The sequence below is a fragment of the Aedes aegypti genome, chromosome 3, assembly GCF_002204515.2.
Source record: "Aedes aegypti strain LVP_AGWG chromosome 3, AaegL5.0 Primary Assembly, whole genome shotgun sequence".
Taxonomy (NCBI): domain Eukaryota; kingdom Metazoa; phylum Arthropoda; class Insecta; order Diptera; family Culicidae; genus Aedes; species Aedes aegypti.
The window spans coordinates 349,235,051-349,252,688 of NC_035109.1; the positions used below are offsets into that span (position 1 = coordinate 349,235,051).

A 17,638-nucleotide genomic window follows, 5' to 3' on the forward strand; every position below is an offset into this window, starting at 1 on the left:
TGATATAGTGGCCCCATCATAGCCGATTCCGGAAACTACATGTAACTTGCAATCTGCGTACCTGCGGGGTACAAAATCACAGCTAACAAAAACTCCTATTAACCCAACCTGACCAAGTGACCCATCGGAATAACTACGACCACATGGACATTCCGAAGTTCCTCTGACCTGTTTTAGCAACTGAAGTTCTGAAGAAATTATTGAAACCGGTTAAGTGCGGTGAGGCCTATTTCATTGGAAAAAAAATTGAAACTACGAATTATCTGGTTCTTTTTTCTTTATTCATTATAAATGAAGGTTTTATACACTTTAAAAATGAAAAATATATTAAAAGATAAGGGTCAAGCAAAAACCTTTGAAATCAGTGAATTGTAATTTAAAGGTTTGAATTAAGTTAGGTATCGATATACTAAAATATTTTACTCGTTCACTATTCAATGCCCTTATTGTATTTATATTTTTTTTAATCTAAAATTTACTTTGGAGATTTTTCTACATACCTGAGTAGTCTATGAGTACCTACTTGGCATTCATCGTGTTTTTACTTTTTTCTATCTTATTCATATTTAGTATATCGTCAATGTTACTGTAATACCCAGTTGTTCTTAGGTATTGGGAGTTTTTCGAGCATTTTTTATGATTGCAATCCTTAACGACCAAGCATTTTGCTTGAGATATCCTCTACCTAAAATGTCACATTTGTACTAGTATCTGAAGGATACACTCTCTATATTTTTTGTCAATGTGATGCCTCAGCACAAAATCAAACAAATGCACCAGTACACGCATTTCCTTTTTCTATGTCTATAAAACTTTGTTTTCCTTAATACAATCAATGGCAATGGGAAGCATTTTCCTTCTCTTATCTCACGACAATATCGTTTCCGGTTGTTGTTCCTGTGGCTGTTCCTGCGGTTGCACCTTATCCTTGTGAGTCTTGTTCGTGTGCACATTCAGATTGCTTCGCTGGGTGAACGTTTTTTCCGCAGATATCGCACTTGTAGGGCCGCTCGCCAGTGTGCGTATTGACGTGCAGTTTGAGGTTGAAACTTTGCGAGAAGCCTTTGCCACAGTACGGGCAGTGGTGCTTTTTCGGCGGAATGCTACGGTTTGGGTTTGTGGGTCGCTGCACGTGTTTGCTCTTGAGATGCGCCACCATCTGGTCCATCGAGGTAAATGCCCGATCGCATTCGTTACACTTGAATGGACGTTGAGGATCGTGTGAGGCCCTCATATGATAGTTGAGATTGCTTTTCTGGGCAAAGGACCGATGACAAAGGTTACATGTGTACGGTTTATAACCGGTATGTGTATTGATGTGAGACTTTAGGTTACCTGACTGGTTGAAGTATTTCTCACAATGAGGACATTTCCAATGCTTTTTGTCTTTGATGTACACCACCAACGATTTGAGATCCAGTTCGGCAGGTGTCAAGGTATAAAGTTTATCAAATTTGTCATTACTATCATCGTGATTTTCGACGAAAGAATCATCTTCCACTTCCTGGTCTACGTGTGAGGTGGACTTAATTAGAAAAGCTCCCCCATTGACACCCATGGCATCTTCAAAATCCATCCCATTCCAACATTCAGGTTCATCCTTGATATCAATCGATCCTGCACTGATGTAGCTTTCGCCATTCTCGTCGTCACTGTGCAATCCAAATATATCCGGCTCCACCTCGATGGTCACGTTTTCCATCTTCTCAACTTTACTTTGGAATATTTCTTCGCATCTCATGCATTGTTCTCTGAATTGGTACAACTCCGTGAGTCTCTGCTTACACATCGAGCAGATTGATGAAATTATTCCGTTGGCAGGCACCATCTGAAAATAAAATATGAACTCAAATCAAAGGGATGATAGCAAGTCTGTTTCCATAGACGAGGGATCTCTAGCAATTCCAGAGATTTACATACCAATTTTCTCAAGAATTCGTTCAGAAATTCTCCCAACGATTTGTCAAGAGATACTGAGAGGAATTATTCCAGAATATTCTATAAAAAATATTAGTTTTCTTTTTTAACAAAAATTACTATAAAAAATCCAAAGGATTCTTCCAGGATCCGCCGATTCTTCACTTTGTACAGGAGTTTTTCTAATAAAATCCACAAGGGTTTATACCAGATTTACTCTGGAAAAAAATCATCCACGGTTTCTTCCAGGAATTGCTTAAAATGTTACTTAAGAGATTATCTAAGAAAATGTATAGAGGAATGTCGATGTGAAAATGTATAGAGTAATGTACGATGTCTCCAGAAATTAGACAAGGAACTCCTTATGAAGTTTTTTTTTCCTTTGATATCACTGTGACCATTAAATTGATCTATTGTGGTGTTTTTATGAAGTTGCTCCAGACATTTCTCTAAAAGAAAATTGAAATAATCTATTTCGAACTAATTATCCCTAGGGTAACTTGCCCATTATTGCGGTATTCATTCCCTATTATTGCGGTATAACAATAAAAACCCCATTATTAATCGAAAACTCAATTTCGTATGGATATTATTGATAAGTAGGCTTTGTGGCCGTGCGGTTATGGGCAGAGTTGCACAATATCAATCATATCAGCTGACAGCTGATGTCCTTAAACTATCAATATCAGTTGCAAACTATCAATATCACTTTGATCTGACAACCAACAGCAGTGATGCGACATCGCACTCTAGATCATAATCACGGCAGAATGAGTGATCACGTGGTAATTATCCACGCTATTAATGTTTTTCAGTGACCAACACACAGTTTCAATCCATCTGCACCACTATCATGAATATTGTACTGACAAAATGCCATTTTATTTAAGGTACCGCGGGGCAAGTGGGTAAATGGGGTAAGTGAAAACAATTGATATATTTTACTGAATATGAGAATTAATGTTTCAAACTTATGCGTAAACCTTCGAGGCAATTGAGAACATTACGATAGGTAAGAAATTTCTGAAATTTTTCAGCCATTATTGTATAATAGAGCGAAAAATTGTTAACCTGTCTGTTAAGAATAAGCATAATTATGAATCACCCTAATGTAAAACAGTATCTATTGTCTCTCTTATCACCTATCCATCTGATAGCGTGAGCGAAACCATACCAATAGGATCTCTCTCGTATTCTCCATCTGGTCCTTAGCGTATTGTATAACTAGTATAGAATAGTCAGTCGAATAAAAACCGTCAAACTAAGAACATCGTTTCTTTTCGCCTAACAAACCCCAATTTTCCAAATCCGATACCGAGCCAATCAAGTTCACATTTCGTACATATTAAAAGTGGTCCTTCGAGCCGGATCGATTGGCCTCGGTATATTCGTAGTTTTCGGTTCGCGTCAGTGCTAAGTGCTTGTCGTGAAAAAAGCAGACCGTGAGTTCACGGATTCGGTGTCACGGTAGAAGAAGTTTCGCGTCGGTCTTTCTGTAACGTTATCGGTGGTGATCGTACGGTGCCGTTCGTGCGCGCCGTGAACGCTAAGCGAGCAGAGTGATCGTGATTAGTGTCGAATACGAACGTTCTTTATACAAACGGAACGCCAAAAGAAATCGTGCAAAAGTGATAACCGCTTCGATCGGAAAACAGAATAGTGAAAGTGCACCAGCAACCAAGTGAGTGTGACGCCAACACGTGGTTTGAGTCGACCGCGTGCTCAACAGATAGCGTGGCTTGGGTCCGCACAATAGAATCGCAGATAATAGCCGTAGCAACAAAGGCCGATCCCCGCGGCCGATCGCCGCACCTCCCGCCGATTGAAGAGGTAAGCGAGTAGAAGCATGCGACTAACCCTTTTCGCAAATTGAGTACCATCGTATCGGACAGAGCAGAAAGATTTAGAGCATTTTTTAGAGATTTGAGTGCAGTCGTTGATGGTATTGCGAACCATATTAACACGAGGTGGTGGATAAACATTTCTCGTGAGCAAACAAAGCTGTTGGTGGTTTGAGAACTGCATATTCCGACAACTATCTGCGACACAGATTGCGATATTTCTACACAATTTAGAGCGCTTTCTTTTGTTCTTTTGAAGTGCAACAATGGCTCCGGACTTGCGAGCATTGACAAAGCAAGAACGTTTTTGCTTCGATACGTTGAACAACGTGGCTAAATTTATTGATGGCTATGATGAAGCGCGGGATAGGGGTCGGATCGCGGGTTGGATGGATCGTTTGGAGGGAATTTTTGAGAACTTTTTGAAAATTCGGCTGGAAATAGACTTGCTGCAGGATGAAGATTCACCTACAGCGGATGAGGCAGATAAGATCAGTCGAGCCTCACGTGATCAATTCGAGAAGATCTACGTGCAGGTGAAGGGTTTCCTCGTCAATGCGGAACGAAATGCGAATGCGATACCATCCACCAGTGCTGGCGAAGGTTTCAGTGGTTCGATTCCCAATCGCACGAATCAAATGGCTCGGATTAAGCTTCTGAAGTCAAGCTTCCGTCTTTCGATGGCTCAGTCACGGAGTGGCTGACCTTTAGAGACACGTTCAAGAGTCTCATTGATTCTAATCCCAATCTTTCTGACGTGGACAAATTTTCCTATCTTGTCGCATCACTGACCAAGGAAGCTAAGCGGGTGGTCGAATCTATCGACATCACAGATGCCAACTATGCTGTTGCTTGGCAGTCTTTGACAAAGCGTTTCGATAACAAAAAGTTAGTGGTGAAAACATACTTAGATTCGCTTCTTTCCGTGGAACCTTTGAAGCGGGAATGTTATGAATCCCTCTCTCGTCTTATCGACGACTTCGAACGTAACCTCCAGATGATTGAGAAGATGAATATCGACACCAAGGGTTGGAGTGTCTTACTTGCTCACATCGTGTGTTCTCGACTCGACACAGCAACGCTGAAGCAATGGGAGAATCATCACAAATCGACAGACGTTCCCAAATATGAGCAGCTGATTGATTTTCTTCGTTCCCATTGCATGGTGCTTCAGTCAATCGCGCCTGGGAAACCGCGCGCCTCTGATCCTCCCCGATCTGATCCAACTAGAGTGCAAAAGTTCAAGGCCAGCAGCGTGCACTCCATAGTCAGTTCTTCCTCGAAACCTTGCTGTTTATGTAGTCAGTCTGCCCACTCTCCGTTCAAATGCGATGCGTTCCGCAAGCTTTCCGTGTCTGAACGATACGATTTGGTGAAGAAAAAGTCTCTCTGCATAAATTGCCTGTCCGCTGATCATCAAGTGCGAAACTGTTCATCTGGTGCCTGCCGTGTCTGTAGTCAAAAAGCATCACACGATGCTCCACCAACAAGCTCCCAATCGCAATCCTCCCCAACCACCGGTTTCCAAACCGAATCCAAGCCAACCCACCACAAATCAAACTCAATCTCAGATCGCTCCAACTATATCTTCAAACGCAAATCAGACTTCCTCGCAATCAACCCTCGCTGTCGATCCTACGCCTTCCACAAGTTCACTCAGCCATTGCTCTACCTCCTTGGTTGCCAACGTCCGCCGAATCCCATCAACCGTGTTGCTGCAGACGGCGCTCGTGAAGGTCATCGATTCTGCGAAGAACATCATCTGGGCTAGAGCTTTGCTTGATCCTGCATCGCAGCTGAACATCATCTCCGAAAGTTTGGCTCAACGATTGCAGGTGCATAAGGTCAAGGAAAATCACAGCGTCGGTGGAATTGGACAATCCTCTACCACTTCCACCCATTTCATCGTGGTCCACATCCAGTCTCATTGTTGCAGTTACCGTACTCCATTGAAGTTTCACGTGTTAAAGGCTGTCACACGGGAACTTCCTTCGAACAACATTGACGTCGCTGATTGGAATTGGCCTACGGACGTTATACTGGCTGATCCCAAATTCCACCAACCCGCACCTGTAGACATGATTATTGGGAGTGGATGCTTACTATGATTTGCTTCTCGTCTTGCCCCCGGCAGACCGGTGCTCCGTCCTTGCCCCCGGCAGACCGGTGCTGCAAAATACCCTTGCTCGGTTGGGTTGTTTCCGGTAGGGTCGGAAATAGTCGACCAGACCCAGAAATTGTTAGCGTCGTTCACGTTTGCAGTACGCAGAGTCTCGATGAACAGCTGTCCAGATTTGGGAACTGGAATCCTGTCGGTCTTCCAGCACTATGTCGGTAGAAGAATCGAATTGCGAGGCTCACTTTGTAGCTACCACCACGAGAACTGACTCCGGTCGGTTTGTAGTCAAACTTCCAAAGAAATTGTCCGTCCTATCGTTGATGGGAGATTCGTATGAAATTGCAAAACGCCGCTTCCTCTCCGTTGAACGCCGCTTGCAAGCCAAACCCCAACTGAAGGCTGCTTACTCCGCTTTCATCGAGGAGTACCAATCGTTGGGGCATATGAAGGAAGTAATAGATGTCAGTCAACCCACACCATATCGCCCATATTATCTGCCACACCATTGCATAGAGCGTCCCGATAGCGTCACCACCAAACTTCGCGTGGTTTTCGACGCGTCCTGCGTCACGGATACCAGCATTTCTTTGAACAACGCCCTAATGGTGGGTCCAGTGGTGCAAGGAGACCTATTCTCGCTGATTCTGCGATGGCGAACTCATCGGTACGTTATTATTGCGGGCATTGAAAAAATGTATCGCCAGATCCAGATACATCCCTCGGATCAATGTCTTCAACGAATTCTTTGGAGAGAAGATCCGTTAGAGCCAATCCGCATTTTTGAGCTCTCGACGGTGACTTATGGCACCTCCTCGGCGCCATACCTAGCCACCCGATGTCTGCAAGAACTGTCCAAACTGGGTCGTCCTTCATACCCCCTTGCTGCGGAAGTCGTTGGAGAAGACTTCTATATGGACGATCTTATGACTGGAAGCAACGACATCGAATCTGGCAAGCAGTTATGTACACAACTTCAGCAGCTGCTGGACTCTGCTGGGTTTCCGCTACGCAAATGGTCGTCCAACTCCCCGGAGATGCTTTCCCATATTCCCGAAACACTGCGAAATGAACGGACCGTTTTGGGGACTCGATCCCGGTGCTTCTATCAAAACGCTTGGTTTGAAATGGGAACCAGCATCCGATAGTTTTGGTTTCCACGTTCCAAAATGGAAACAGGACATCTGTGTATCCAAGCGGAAAGTTGTTTCGGATTCTTCAAGCCTGTTTGATCCTCTAGGCTTCATAGGACCGGTGATAGTAGTTGCCAAAATGTTCGTACAGGAACTCTGGCGAAGCAAACGTTCCTGGGACGAGCCTCTTGAAGACGAACTCCAACAAAACTGGCTGCAGTTTCGATGCGAACTTGCAGTTATCGAGACGATCAACGTTCCTCGTTGGGTTGTTCCAATCATCGATCCGACTGTCATCGAATTACACGGTTTTTGTGATGCCTCCGAGAAGGCATATGGGACCTGCATCTACATCCGTGCCGTGTCCCCCAGCGGAGAAATATCCGTTCGCTTATTAACCTCTAAATCGAAGCTAGCACCTCTCGGAAACAGCAAAAAGCAAAAAAAGATCTGTCTGCCTCGGCTGGAACTTTCTTCGGCGTTATTACTCAGCCACCTGTTTCAGAAGGTCCAAGAAGCACTGAAACTCCAAATGAAGTGCTTTTTCTGGACCGATTCGATGATAGTACTCCAGTGGATCTCATCAACTCCATCTCGCTGGAAAACCTTTGTGGCGAAAAGGGTGTCAGAAATACAACATCTGACGGAATGTGGGCTTTGGGCGCACGTGCCCGGAGTTGAAAATCCGGCGGACATCATCTCCCGCGGAATGCTGCCGGCGGAACTCAAGGATTGTGCTGCGTGGTGGAATGGTCCACCGTGGCTCAGTCAACCGAACAGATTCTGGCCTCCCCTAGTCCGCCCAACATTGGAACACTTCGCTGTAGACGAATTAGAGGAAAAGGTTGTAGCACTACCGATCCAAGCCCAGACGCCCAACCCCATCTTTAGTCTGCGTTCGTCGTATACTGGATTAGTTTCTCTGACGGCGTATATTTTGAGGTTTTCCCACAACTGCAAACAACGGAGTCCATCTAATCGGCGAACCGGTTTTCTCCTGGCCGCCGAGTATAAGGAAGCTCTCAGTGTTCTGGTTCGTGTATCCCAGCAAGAGTCGTTGAAGGAAGATATTCAAGCCATAGCCGCTAATGGAGAGGTCAAACCTAACTCGAAATTAAAAACCCTTGCACCGATTCTGGAGGATGGAATCCTGAAGGTTGGGGGTCGTCTACGCAACGCATCAGTCCCCGAAACACGCAAACACCCAATGATCTTGTCTTCACACCACCCTTTCACGAAGATGGTGGTTGTCTACTATCATCAGAAGCTTCTTCACGCTGGCCCGCAACTAATGATCGCCAACTTGCGGGAACAGTTTTGGCCACTAAGAGTACGCAACTTGGCGCGCAAGGTGGTGCAAGATTGCATTAGATGCTACCGCTGCAAACCCACGGTCCAGGAGCAACTAATGGGGGATCTCCCCATCGAACGGGTGACTCCCACCTACCCGTTTCTGAAAACCGGCGTTGACCTTGGCGGACCATTATTTTACCGCCATTATGGTCGTAAGTCCCCTCCGGTAAAATGCTACGTCGCCATTTTCGTGTGTCTAATCACCAAGGCGGTACATATCGAATTGGTGGCGGATCTAACAACGGACGCCTTCATCTCGGCCCTGAAACGGTTCATTGCCCGACGCTCCAAACCGGCCGTTATCGAATGCGACAACGCGAAAAACTTTCAAGGCGCATCCCGCGCGTTGGCCGAGCTTCTAACGCAATTCAAATCGCAGCAGCATCAACATTCCGTCAGTTCCTTTTGTGTAGCAGAAGGAATTGATTTCAAGTTTATACCGCCCCGCTCGCCAAACTTCGGAGGCCTCTGGGAGGCCGCCGTTAAGTCGTTTAAGAAGCACCTAAAAGCGACCATCGGAACTACCGTTCTCTTCAAGGACGATCTTGAAACCCTGCTCGTCCAGATTGAGAGTTGTCTGAACTCCAGGCCACCCAGCTGACCACTGATCCCGAGGACCTGGAGGTACTTACACCGGGTCATTTTTTGGTCCACCGTCCTTTGGTTGCTACCGCCGAACCTTCGTATGAACAAGTGCCCCAGAACCGACTTAGTCGTTATCAGTCGACGCAAGAATTTGTTCGACGAATTTGGAAGCGCTGGAGTACGGATTATTTGTCCGGACTGCACCCGCGCACCAAATGGACCCGCCAGCGCGACAATATTTCTGTTGGAACCCTAGTACTCCTGAAGGATGAAAAATTACCACCCCTCCGGTGGTGCCTCGGTCGTGTGACACGACTCTACCATGGTGACGACGGAAACGTCCGCGTCGTTTCAGTGAAGACAAAAGACGGAGAATTCAACCGTTCAATAAGCAAGGTCTGCGTTCTTCCCGTTCAACAGTTAGCAACCGCTGAAGATGGTGAAGTTCTCGCCAATATGTAACGTTACTCAATCCCAACAGCGTTTAGCAGTTATTTTTTTGTTTGTACCGTGCGTTTGTTAAACGTAAACTAATGCTTTCTGTCGTTTCATGCTGCGCAACTGTGCCCCTTCGGTGAGATTCACCGCTCGGCTGTGTGGTCATCCGATCACATTGGACGTTGTTGTCGAATCCAGACAACGACATCAATGAACTGGCCCCCAAATCCCAAAGTCAACAAGCGAACACTCACCAGTACCACAGAACGAAATCCCGGATAACTTCAGGTTCGAAGGTTCAACGAAATCGAAGATTATCATCAATCGATCGACCAGCCAGAATATCAAAACCAGTGAATTAGTTAAGAGACGAAGATTTGACCGCCCCGTTAAAATTTGAATTTGTAGTAGTTAAGAATTATTGAAAACTATACACTTTTCAACGGAGGCCGGCTATCCGGTTCGAAGGACCACTTTTAATATGTACGAAATGTGAACTTGATTGGAAAATTGTTAACCTGTCAACTGTTACTCCGTAACAAGTTGGCGGCGTACAATCTTATTTTAATATTTTCAGTGGAAAAAAGTTGCGGAAAATAATTTCCTGTACCACTTCTTAGTTGTCCTCTGTGACAGTTTCAAACTGCAATAAAAAAAGTTTTAGAATTAATTCGACATAGACTTAAAAATAACCAACTTGAAACACCGTCAATTTTCTAATCAGGTGGGGCAAGTGAAAATTTTATCATTAAAGATTGAATTTGTGTTTTCTCTTTAAGTAGCCATAAGTAAACATGGTTCGCAATTATCATAGAAAAACATAACGTGCTGATAATTCAAGAAACACTGGAGTATAGTGTTAAAAGCTGTTAGAAATTATGGAACTTCTCTAAAATATGTTGCCAAACATTACAATATTAATATGTCTACTTCGGGCAGCCAATTGAAAGGAAGACTTTGATTGAAAAGTTGCAATATTATAGAACACACGGAAATCTCGTGGAATGTCTATGTAAAGCTAGTTCAAAACATAAAAATGGGGTATAGGTCTATCCACATAAAAAATATTCTAAATACGTTATTGAAGGATTCCATTTGATTTCTCCCGAAGAGTTATCCGACGTCATATCCGACTTTCTCAAAAACAAATAACGAGCGGTGGAAATTCTACAGAGCAGAAATGCAATTGCTGTCCTATAATGTAAGAACTAACATTGGAAATGTTGCAGTCATAATGTTGTCGAATCATTTCAACTAACATTACTGAACAGAAGAATATTCAAGTGTAAAGAATAACATTTTCTTTGTTTACATGTTACTTATGTTATTGTTCATTGTTAAAGCTAATAGAAATCGTGAATATAACTGTTTGTTTTTGAATTTATTGTTCAAAACGGTAAACTTTTCACTTGCCCCACTTTTGGGGCAAGTGAAAAGTAAGGAGACATTTTTCAAAAACTTTTTCTATATTTTTTCTTCAATTTTTCATAAAAATCAATTTAAGCCTGCTGCTTATATTTGGTGGGAGTCAAACTAAAAAATATACACGACCTCATTTGTTTCAATTTAAAGTCTCTAGAATTTGAAGAATCTCAACTATGCGAATTCCATTACCCACTTGCCCCACGGTACCTTTCTCAATTTAAGGCTAAACATAACCCATCAGTGATATCCATAGTCTATCGCCATCAATGCACTGGTGATAGAGTAGACAGCATGATGCTGATGTGACGACATGGAATGATCTGAATTGTATCGCAGTCGGCCTGTACAAATCAGCAAATTTCAAGCGTGGACAGTGACTGCAAGCAACTCTGGTTATGGGGTAAAGATGGTCGGGTCTCGGGTTTTCAAACCCAAAACCCGACCAAACCCGAACCCGACGGGTTCGGGTCGGATTCGGGTTTGAAAATTTGAAATTTTTCGGGTTCGGGTTCGGGTCGGGTTTGAAGGCTACAAAATTATCGGGTACGGGTCGGGTTCGGGCTTACAAAATGTCGGGTTTGAGTCGGGTTTAGGTTGGGTTTGGTGAGAATTGTGAACAGAGTAACAACTTCAAAGCTCCCCTATGCATCAGAAACGATGATTTACCATCTTTTCAATCTCAGGTTTTATTCGGGGTTTTCTTGCAATAATATGTCGGGTTTCGGGTCGGGTTCGGGTTAACACAGCGAATTTTTTTCGGGTTCGGGTCGGGTCCGGGTTTGCTTTTCAATTATTGTCTCGGGTTCGGGTCGGGTCCGGGTTTCAAGAAATAAAATAAGTCGGGTTCGGGTTTGAAAATTGTGAAACCCGACCATCTCTATTATGGGGCTCTGCACAAAAATGTACCTCTCCCTTTCACTCTTTCATGAAATTTGTAAACAACAAGGCCAGTAAAAGTCAAAATCCCATACAAAATCAAAACAGTGCAAAGGCCTATTGGTGTCAGCCGTTTAGGCGTATTGTGCCATGAAGTGTGGGTTCGATTCCCGCTTCAGTCGGTGGAAACTTTTCGTCAAACGAAAAATTCATCATTGGGCTATTGGGTGTTTCGTGATGTCCGTTGCCTAATGTTTGTGATCGTTCAGTCTGTGCAGCCTTGAGATGAAGACGGTGTAAATTGTCTGTTAATAATGATGAAAGCTTATGACATTCCCAAGCTGAACCAAATAAAAGCTTTCAAAATCGTTTAATTCTTTAGAACAGATACAAATGTTTAATTGGAAGAACAGATACAAATGATGCATCAAGAAAAACCTATATTTTTAATCAATTTATTGCGGATGTAGTTACATAATAGATGTTGAATTTTGAAGTACATGTCTATACTTTTTGAGAAAAAAGCATTTACCGCAATACTAGGACAAAGAAAATACCTTTTTGTCTATTATTTCGGTAACTTTAAATCACATTAAAGAATTCGGAATTTCAAATTAGATGCAATTACTTGAAACGTTTTTTATGTTATTAAGATACTATAGTGTAATCAAAGACGAAATATTGTAACATTCTTTTTGTCATTCAACCATTTATTCAGTCGAACAAGAGTTCTGTTTATCTTTACTCTGTAGTTCTCTTATTTACAAACATATTTCAAATAAACACAATTTTTTAACGACAAAGGAACAAAAAACTGTTTGAAAATTGGTGCAAATGCTTAAAATGCGTTAAACAACTAAGAAACAATATGATCAGAGACGAATAGAGACATAGTAGTCGGGTTTGAAATGGGTACCACTTCTAGTACTACATTTGGTCCCTTGGTTCGATCACACTCTAGGGCTGGTAGTGCTTAAAAGCCTTCGAAACAGGAACTTTAGATACCTCTGGCCTGAAAAAAGACAAGACAGGAACCAAAAAGAGACCGAAAATAGACCAAGCAGCAAACAGAAAAACAATAATAGAAACCAGTAGATAAGAGTTTGATTCTTCATCATAAAATCAAGCCAGACATTCCTCTTTTTTGTAATTCTTCGTAACATTACGACAGTATCACTGCTCGTATTGCTGTATGTATTTTTTCATGATTTACTCTAGCCATTTTTTTATAGATTTGGAAACTGCCCTTTTGAACAAAGAACAAGAACTGACACAAGAGCAACGAAAGTGTATGACAGAGTTTCAATCCATTTCGTTACACTTTTTTAGCTCGCCGTTCTCATTTTTATGGAATTACATACATTGCATATGTAAAAACACACTTCAGTAATAGAAAAAAATAAAGCAAAAAGTCATGTATCTGAAGTTTTAAGGAATTTCATAAAATAAATTGCGTTAATATTTATGCAATTCACTAACGCAATTTATTGTGTTAAGATATTCATTAAGACTTTTGTTTTTTCTTTGGATACGATTCAACTTTCTATTCAAAATTTGTAATTAAAGATACAGGTTCCATAAAATTATCAAAATGTTTCATACTGACTAGGTCTATGAGTTTCCTAACTATACGCTAAAGAATCCTTAGAAGATTCATGGTTTTTAGGGGGAATGTCAGAAATTTCAACGGATTTTGGAGGATGTCTAGAGATTCCTAGTGGACACTAAGAGGTTTCTTGCGGTATCCTGATAATGTGTTGCTTCGTCCAGGGTTGACCAGGCCCTACGTTGTGTAGTTTATGGTCCCGAAGGGGCAGACGAAATAACGAAAATGTCTTCTACTATTACGCTGAATGATTTAGTGCCCACCACCGAGAGGTAGTGCTCCTGCTCGGTGGGGGATACTCTACTGTTACAACAACTTACAACTAACTTGAACACAAAAAAGGTGCCCCTTATATACGGAAGAGGTAGAACGGTTGAGTGTAACATTACAATACTGTAATGCACCGATCGACTAGCATCACGCAGCCCATAGAGATGGTCGGGTCTCGGGTTTTCAAATTCAAAATCGATTGGGCTGCTTGCTGCTAGCTGGGGGAGGAACAGTGAAATAAAATACGCTGCAGCGCTGCTGCTGTAGCAGAGTGCGCCTAGCATACAGTGAATGGAAGATATCGATGTGACCGAACATGTGTAATTGATTATTGGGAATGCTGTGCGAAATCAGGTGATTCCTAATAAACTTTCAAAATTTCTAGGGTATCCTGTAAATTCCTAGCGGTATGCTGATCTTGGGAATTTCTAAAAGGTTTGCAGTAAAATATGGAGAGTATGCTAACCTGAAAATAATAAACTTTTGAAAATTTTCATAGGACACTTGAACATTTTCAGCAATATCGCAGTGGCATCTTAAGATGTCAAATTCTATCGGGATAGTAAGCGAGATCCTGAGAATTATAGGAGGGATATGTGGATTCTTAGCAGCATGCTTCAGAGTCATATTAATTTCCGTAGGTTTATAACATATATTGAGCTCAATGAAACACAACAAGTAAAAATGATAAGAAGCTTTTTTTCGTATTCTACGAAATAACGAGCCACATTTATGGATCATGTTGTAGTTGTTTTCGTTTGCCCTTTTGACTGTATTAAATTATTGTTAGGAGATGCTTTACTTTGTCAGAAAATTAAATTATGGGAGCCATTCTTAAGGTGATTATAGAACGAAGCCACGCCTCAAATTTTAAAGAGCACAAGACTTGAGAACCAAACAGCGTTCCGCGTTGAAAATTTTGTCCCATTGGTCACCACCAGCAAGCAAGTAATTTGATTGATTTTTAACGCGAACTGTTGATAGATTCTCCAGTCTTGTGCACTTTAAAATTCCAATTTTGGCTTCGTTTTATAATCACCTTAACCTACCTATTTTTTTATTTTACGCTAGGGCCCAAAACTCAAACTGATTTTGAACTTCATTAAATTAAAGACGTAAAGAACACAGTATTATATTTAACTGTTTTTTATCCTTACAAAGTTTTAAGGAAATATCGAGTTATTGGATAAAGGTCATTTATGGGATTATTGATTTCACATGGTCCACAACTATAATAGTGTGCATTAAGCTTATAAAAATATAATTGAAGACATTTATGCGATTAAAAGTATGTAGAACGTATGTTAACAATTGATATTACGGGGCTATAGATTTATAGCATAGTCTAATCCTACAGAAATCTGCTTCAATATAGTCCATTCAGAAGTCTGAATTCCATATGGTTCCATAAAAATACTGTAATAACATTTTCATGATGTTTTCAAAATCAATAATTGAAAAATAAAATTTAAAAAATTGGTTCCGATTTTGGAACGGTTCCGTTTTTGACAACTGAAAATTTGCTGCCAAAAACAAAAGAGTTGTTTAAAACTCTTCAACTTTATTTAAAGTTAATGTTCGAAAAGTGGAGTTCTGAGAAGCATGATTTATTGAAATGTCAGCAAAACATACTATTTCAAATCAGACTTTTATACAGTTTTTGATCAAATCATTCAGTTATATATATAGTATTCTTCTACATTATGTCTAGCAAACTTTTTTATCATCAGAATTAGTAGGGGAATCCATAGGAGCAACTATTTTATAAAAACCACACAAAAGTAAGGTTTTTCAAAAATGTGTCCAATGAATTCTAAGTAAACTTTTTGACAAAATACAACCGTAATATGAAAGAAGATAGTTCAAACTACAAATCAATCTTATGAGAAGTTTAATAAACATTGTTTTTATATGTTTTTCAAGCCGTTTTCCTTAGATGGTCCTAATATACGGAAAAAATATAAATTGGACTCTTGGAGAAAAATATTCTCATAGTAAATTTGGATGAAATGCTTGATGGAATCGATGGAAGAAACAATGCATTGTTTTTTTTTTTTGCAATGGATGCATTCATAGAGGACTTGGCCTTGAGAAATTTCTGAAAGAAACTTTAGAAAATTTGCAATCTCTAAAGTAATTTCTGGGGAGACATTTTCAAAAAAAAATCTAATCGAATTGTTGAAGGCATCTTGCATTAGTTTTAAAAAAAATCCTTAGAAAGTCCGTAAAAAATCACTTTATGAATACCAGAAGAAAGCTTCCGTGTAATATCTGGAAGAATATTTGGAGAAACATCTGAAGTAGTTTCTGATGAAATTTCTAAAGAAAATCATGAAAATAACATACGATAATACGAGCAGTTGTTCTTGTCCTAATGTCACGAGGAATTCCTAAAAATTGTTTAAAATAGTGTCAACCTGGTAGGATTATTTGAAAAACCTCTTAAAAACTCTTATCTCCTGGTTGCTGAATGGTTTCATTCTGGTCTTTTTCTCGTCTCTTTTTCGGTTCCAATTTTGAAGACTTTCAGTCGATACCAGCCCTGAACTCGGAACGATTAAATCGAAAAAACAAAAATTCTTCAATATTGACCTGATACAGTATTGTCCCGATTTTGTCAGCCCCATGTTGCATTTAGGGTCGACAAAATCGGAAAAGAGCTAAAATCGGGGGAAAAATCGATTTGTTTTAAGTTTTATTTCAACTTAAGGACTTAGTTTTATGATTTTGTTACCATAAACATTGTTTTTTCACTTCCATTTTCTATGTACCGTAATCCAAGATAACATTGATGCGTTTCTTGGATAATTATTAAGGATTTCAACACAACAATTTCGGTTTTTAGATGATTATATAGACCTGGTCAAGGTCATAATTGACTTTATGCACCCAATATTGCCAGTATAGACGTGTCTAATTGAAATAAGTATAAATGTTAGGCTGACAAAATCGGGCAAAAAAGTATGCTAAAATCGGGGGTAAATAAAAGCGGAGGTAGACTAAATCCGGGGCTGACAAAATCGGGTCAATATACAAATACAAAAAATACAAATTAATGGCTTTACCTGAACCGTAGTGCATTGAAAAATTTTCTCGCTTAAATGTTCGTCAGATTCGTTGAAAAACAGGTCTTCCATCCTTCCATTCGTCCCGAGACACAATCGACAGATTGATCGGCATATCGAAAGATCCCTGAAAAAACAGAAATTTCATTTATATTTCACAATGTGCAAAATTGTCATGCCAATAGTGGCGATCCTTAATTAAATTTTATAACCTCATTTAGCTTGCTACAGAAAACTATTGCCAAAAAAATGCTGCCCCCTTGACTACGGAAAGCGTCCTCTTACGCGACTAACATTTCAATCCATAGTTTTAGGGGCATACTTACAAATTGGCCATCAAATCATCGTAATCCATTTTTGATGATAGGTCTTCTGATGATCCTTGCACGGAAGGACACGGTTTTCAGAGATTTTCACACAAAAATTCACAATTTCTTCGCATAGATCATTACCACGCACAAGACTAGTGTTCGATATTTTTCCCAGCGACGGCAAGCGTTTCATCCGCGACTTGACGACGTAAAACTGACGGTTCCGATTTTACCGAACATGTTTGGTAAACAAACCAAGCGATAAAGCAACCCTGAAGCGAGCACCAGAGTGCGCGGAAATACACGGAGAAAATGACAAATTGAAATTGAAGCATGTGTCAAAACAAGGACGTAGATCAATTTTTCTCTTCTCTGTAATGGGTAGTATCCACTTCGTAAGAACTGTGCAAAAGGATATTGACAATTCGAGTGACAATTAGAAGTTCGGCAGTCAAAACTTCGGCGAAGTTCGGCGTCGGCATTCTAATTTGGTGCTTCGCCGACGCATAAGGATTGCCTTTGTCGGCATAACACTTCGGTAGACTGCCGACGCCGAACTTCGGCGAACTTTCGGTGATATTTCATTTCTCTTATGAACTTCGGTCTAAAGTTAATCTGAATGCACAATAGAACAAGTAATGGCCGAGAAATACTTCAGCTGTCCAAATTACTTGAGCTGTCCAGTTGACAAGTAGAGCGAAT

The 17,638-nt window shown here is 41.0% G+C and overlaps 1 protein-coding gene across 1 annotated transcript; it reads right to left on the reverse strand.

Moving 5' to 3' along the window:
- Positions 1 to 262: 262 nt before the first annotated feature.
- Positions 263 to 17,152, reverse strand: LOC110678349 (zinc finger protein 227-like). Its single transcript, XM_021851106.1, has 3 exons — positions 16,952 to 17,152; positions 16,626 to 16,752; positions 263 to 1,828 (listed from the first exon to the last, which is right to left on the reverse strand). The coding sequence occupies exons 1-3, from the start codon at positions 16,978 to 16,980 to the stop codon at positions 923 to 925; spliced, it is 1,062 nt and encodes a 353-aa protein (XP_021706798.1). The 5' UTR covers positions 16,981 to 17,152; the 3' UTR covers positions 263 to 922.
- Between the last annotated feature and the right edge of the window lie 486 nt (positions 17,153 to 17,638).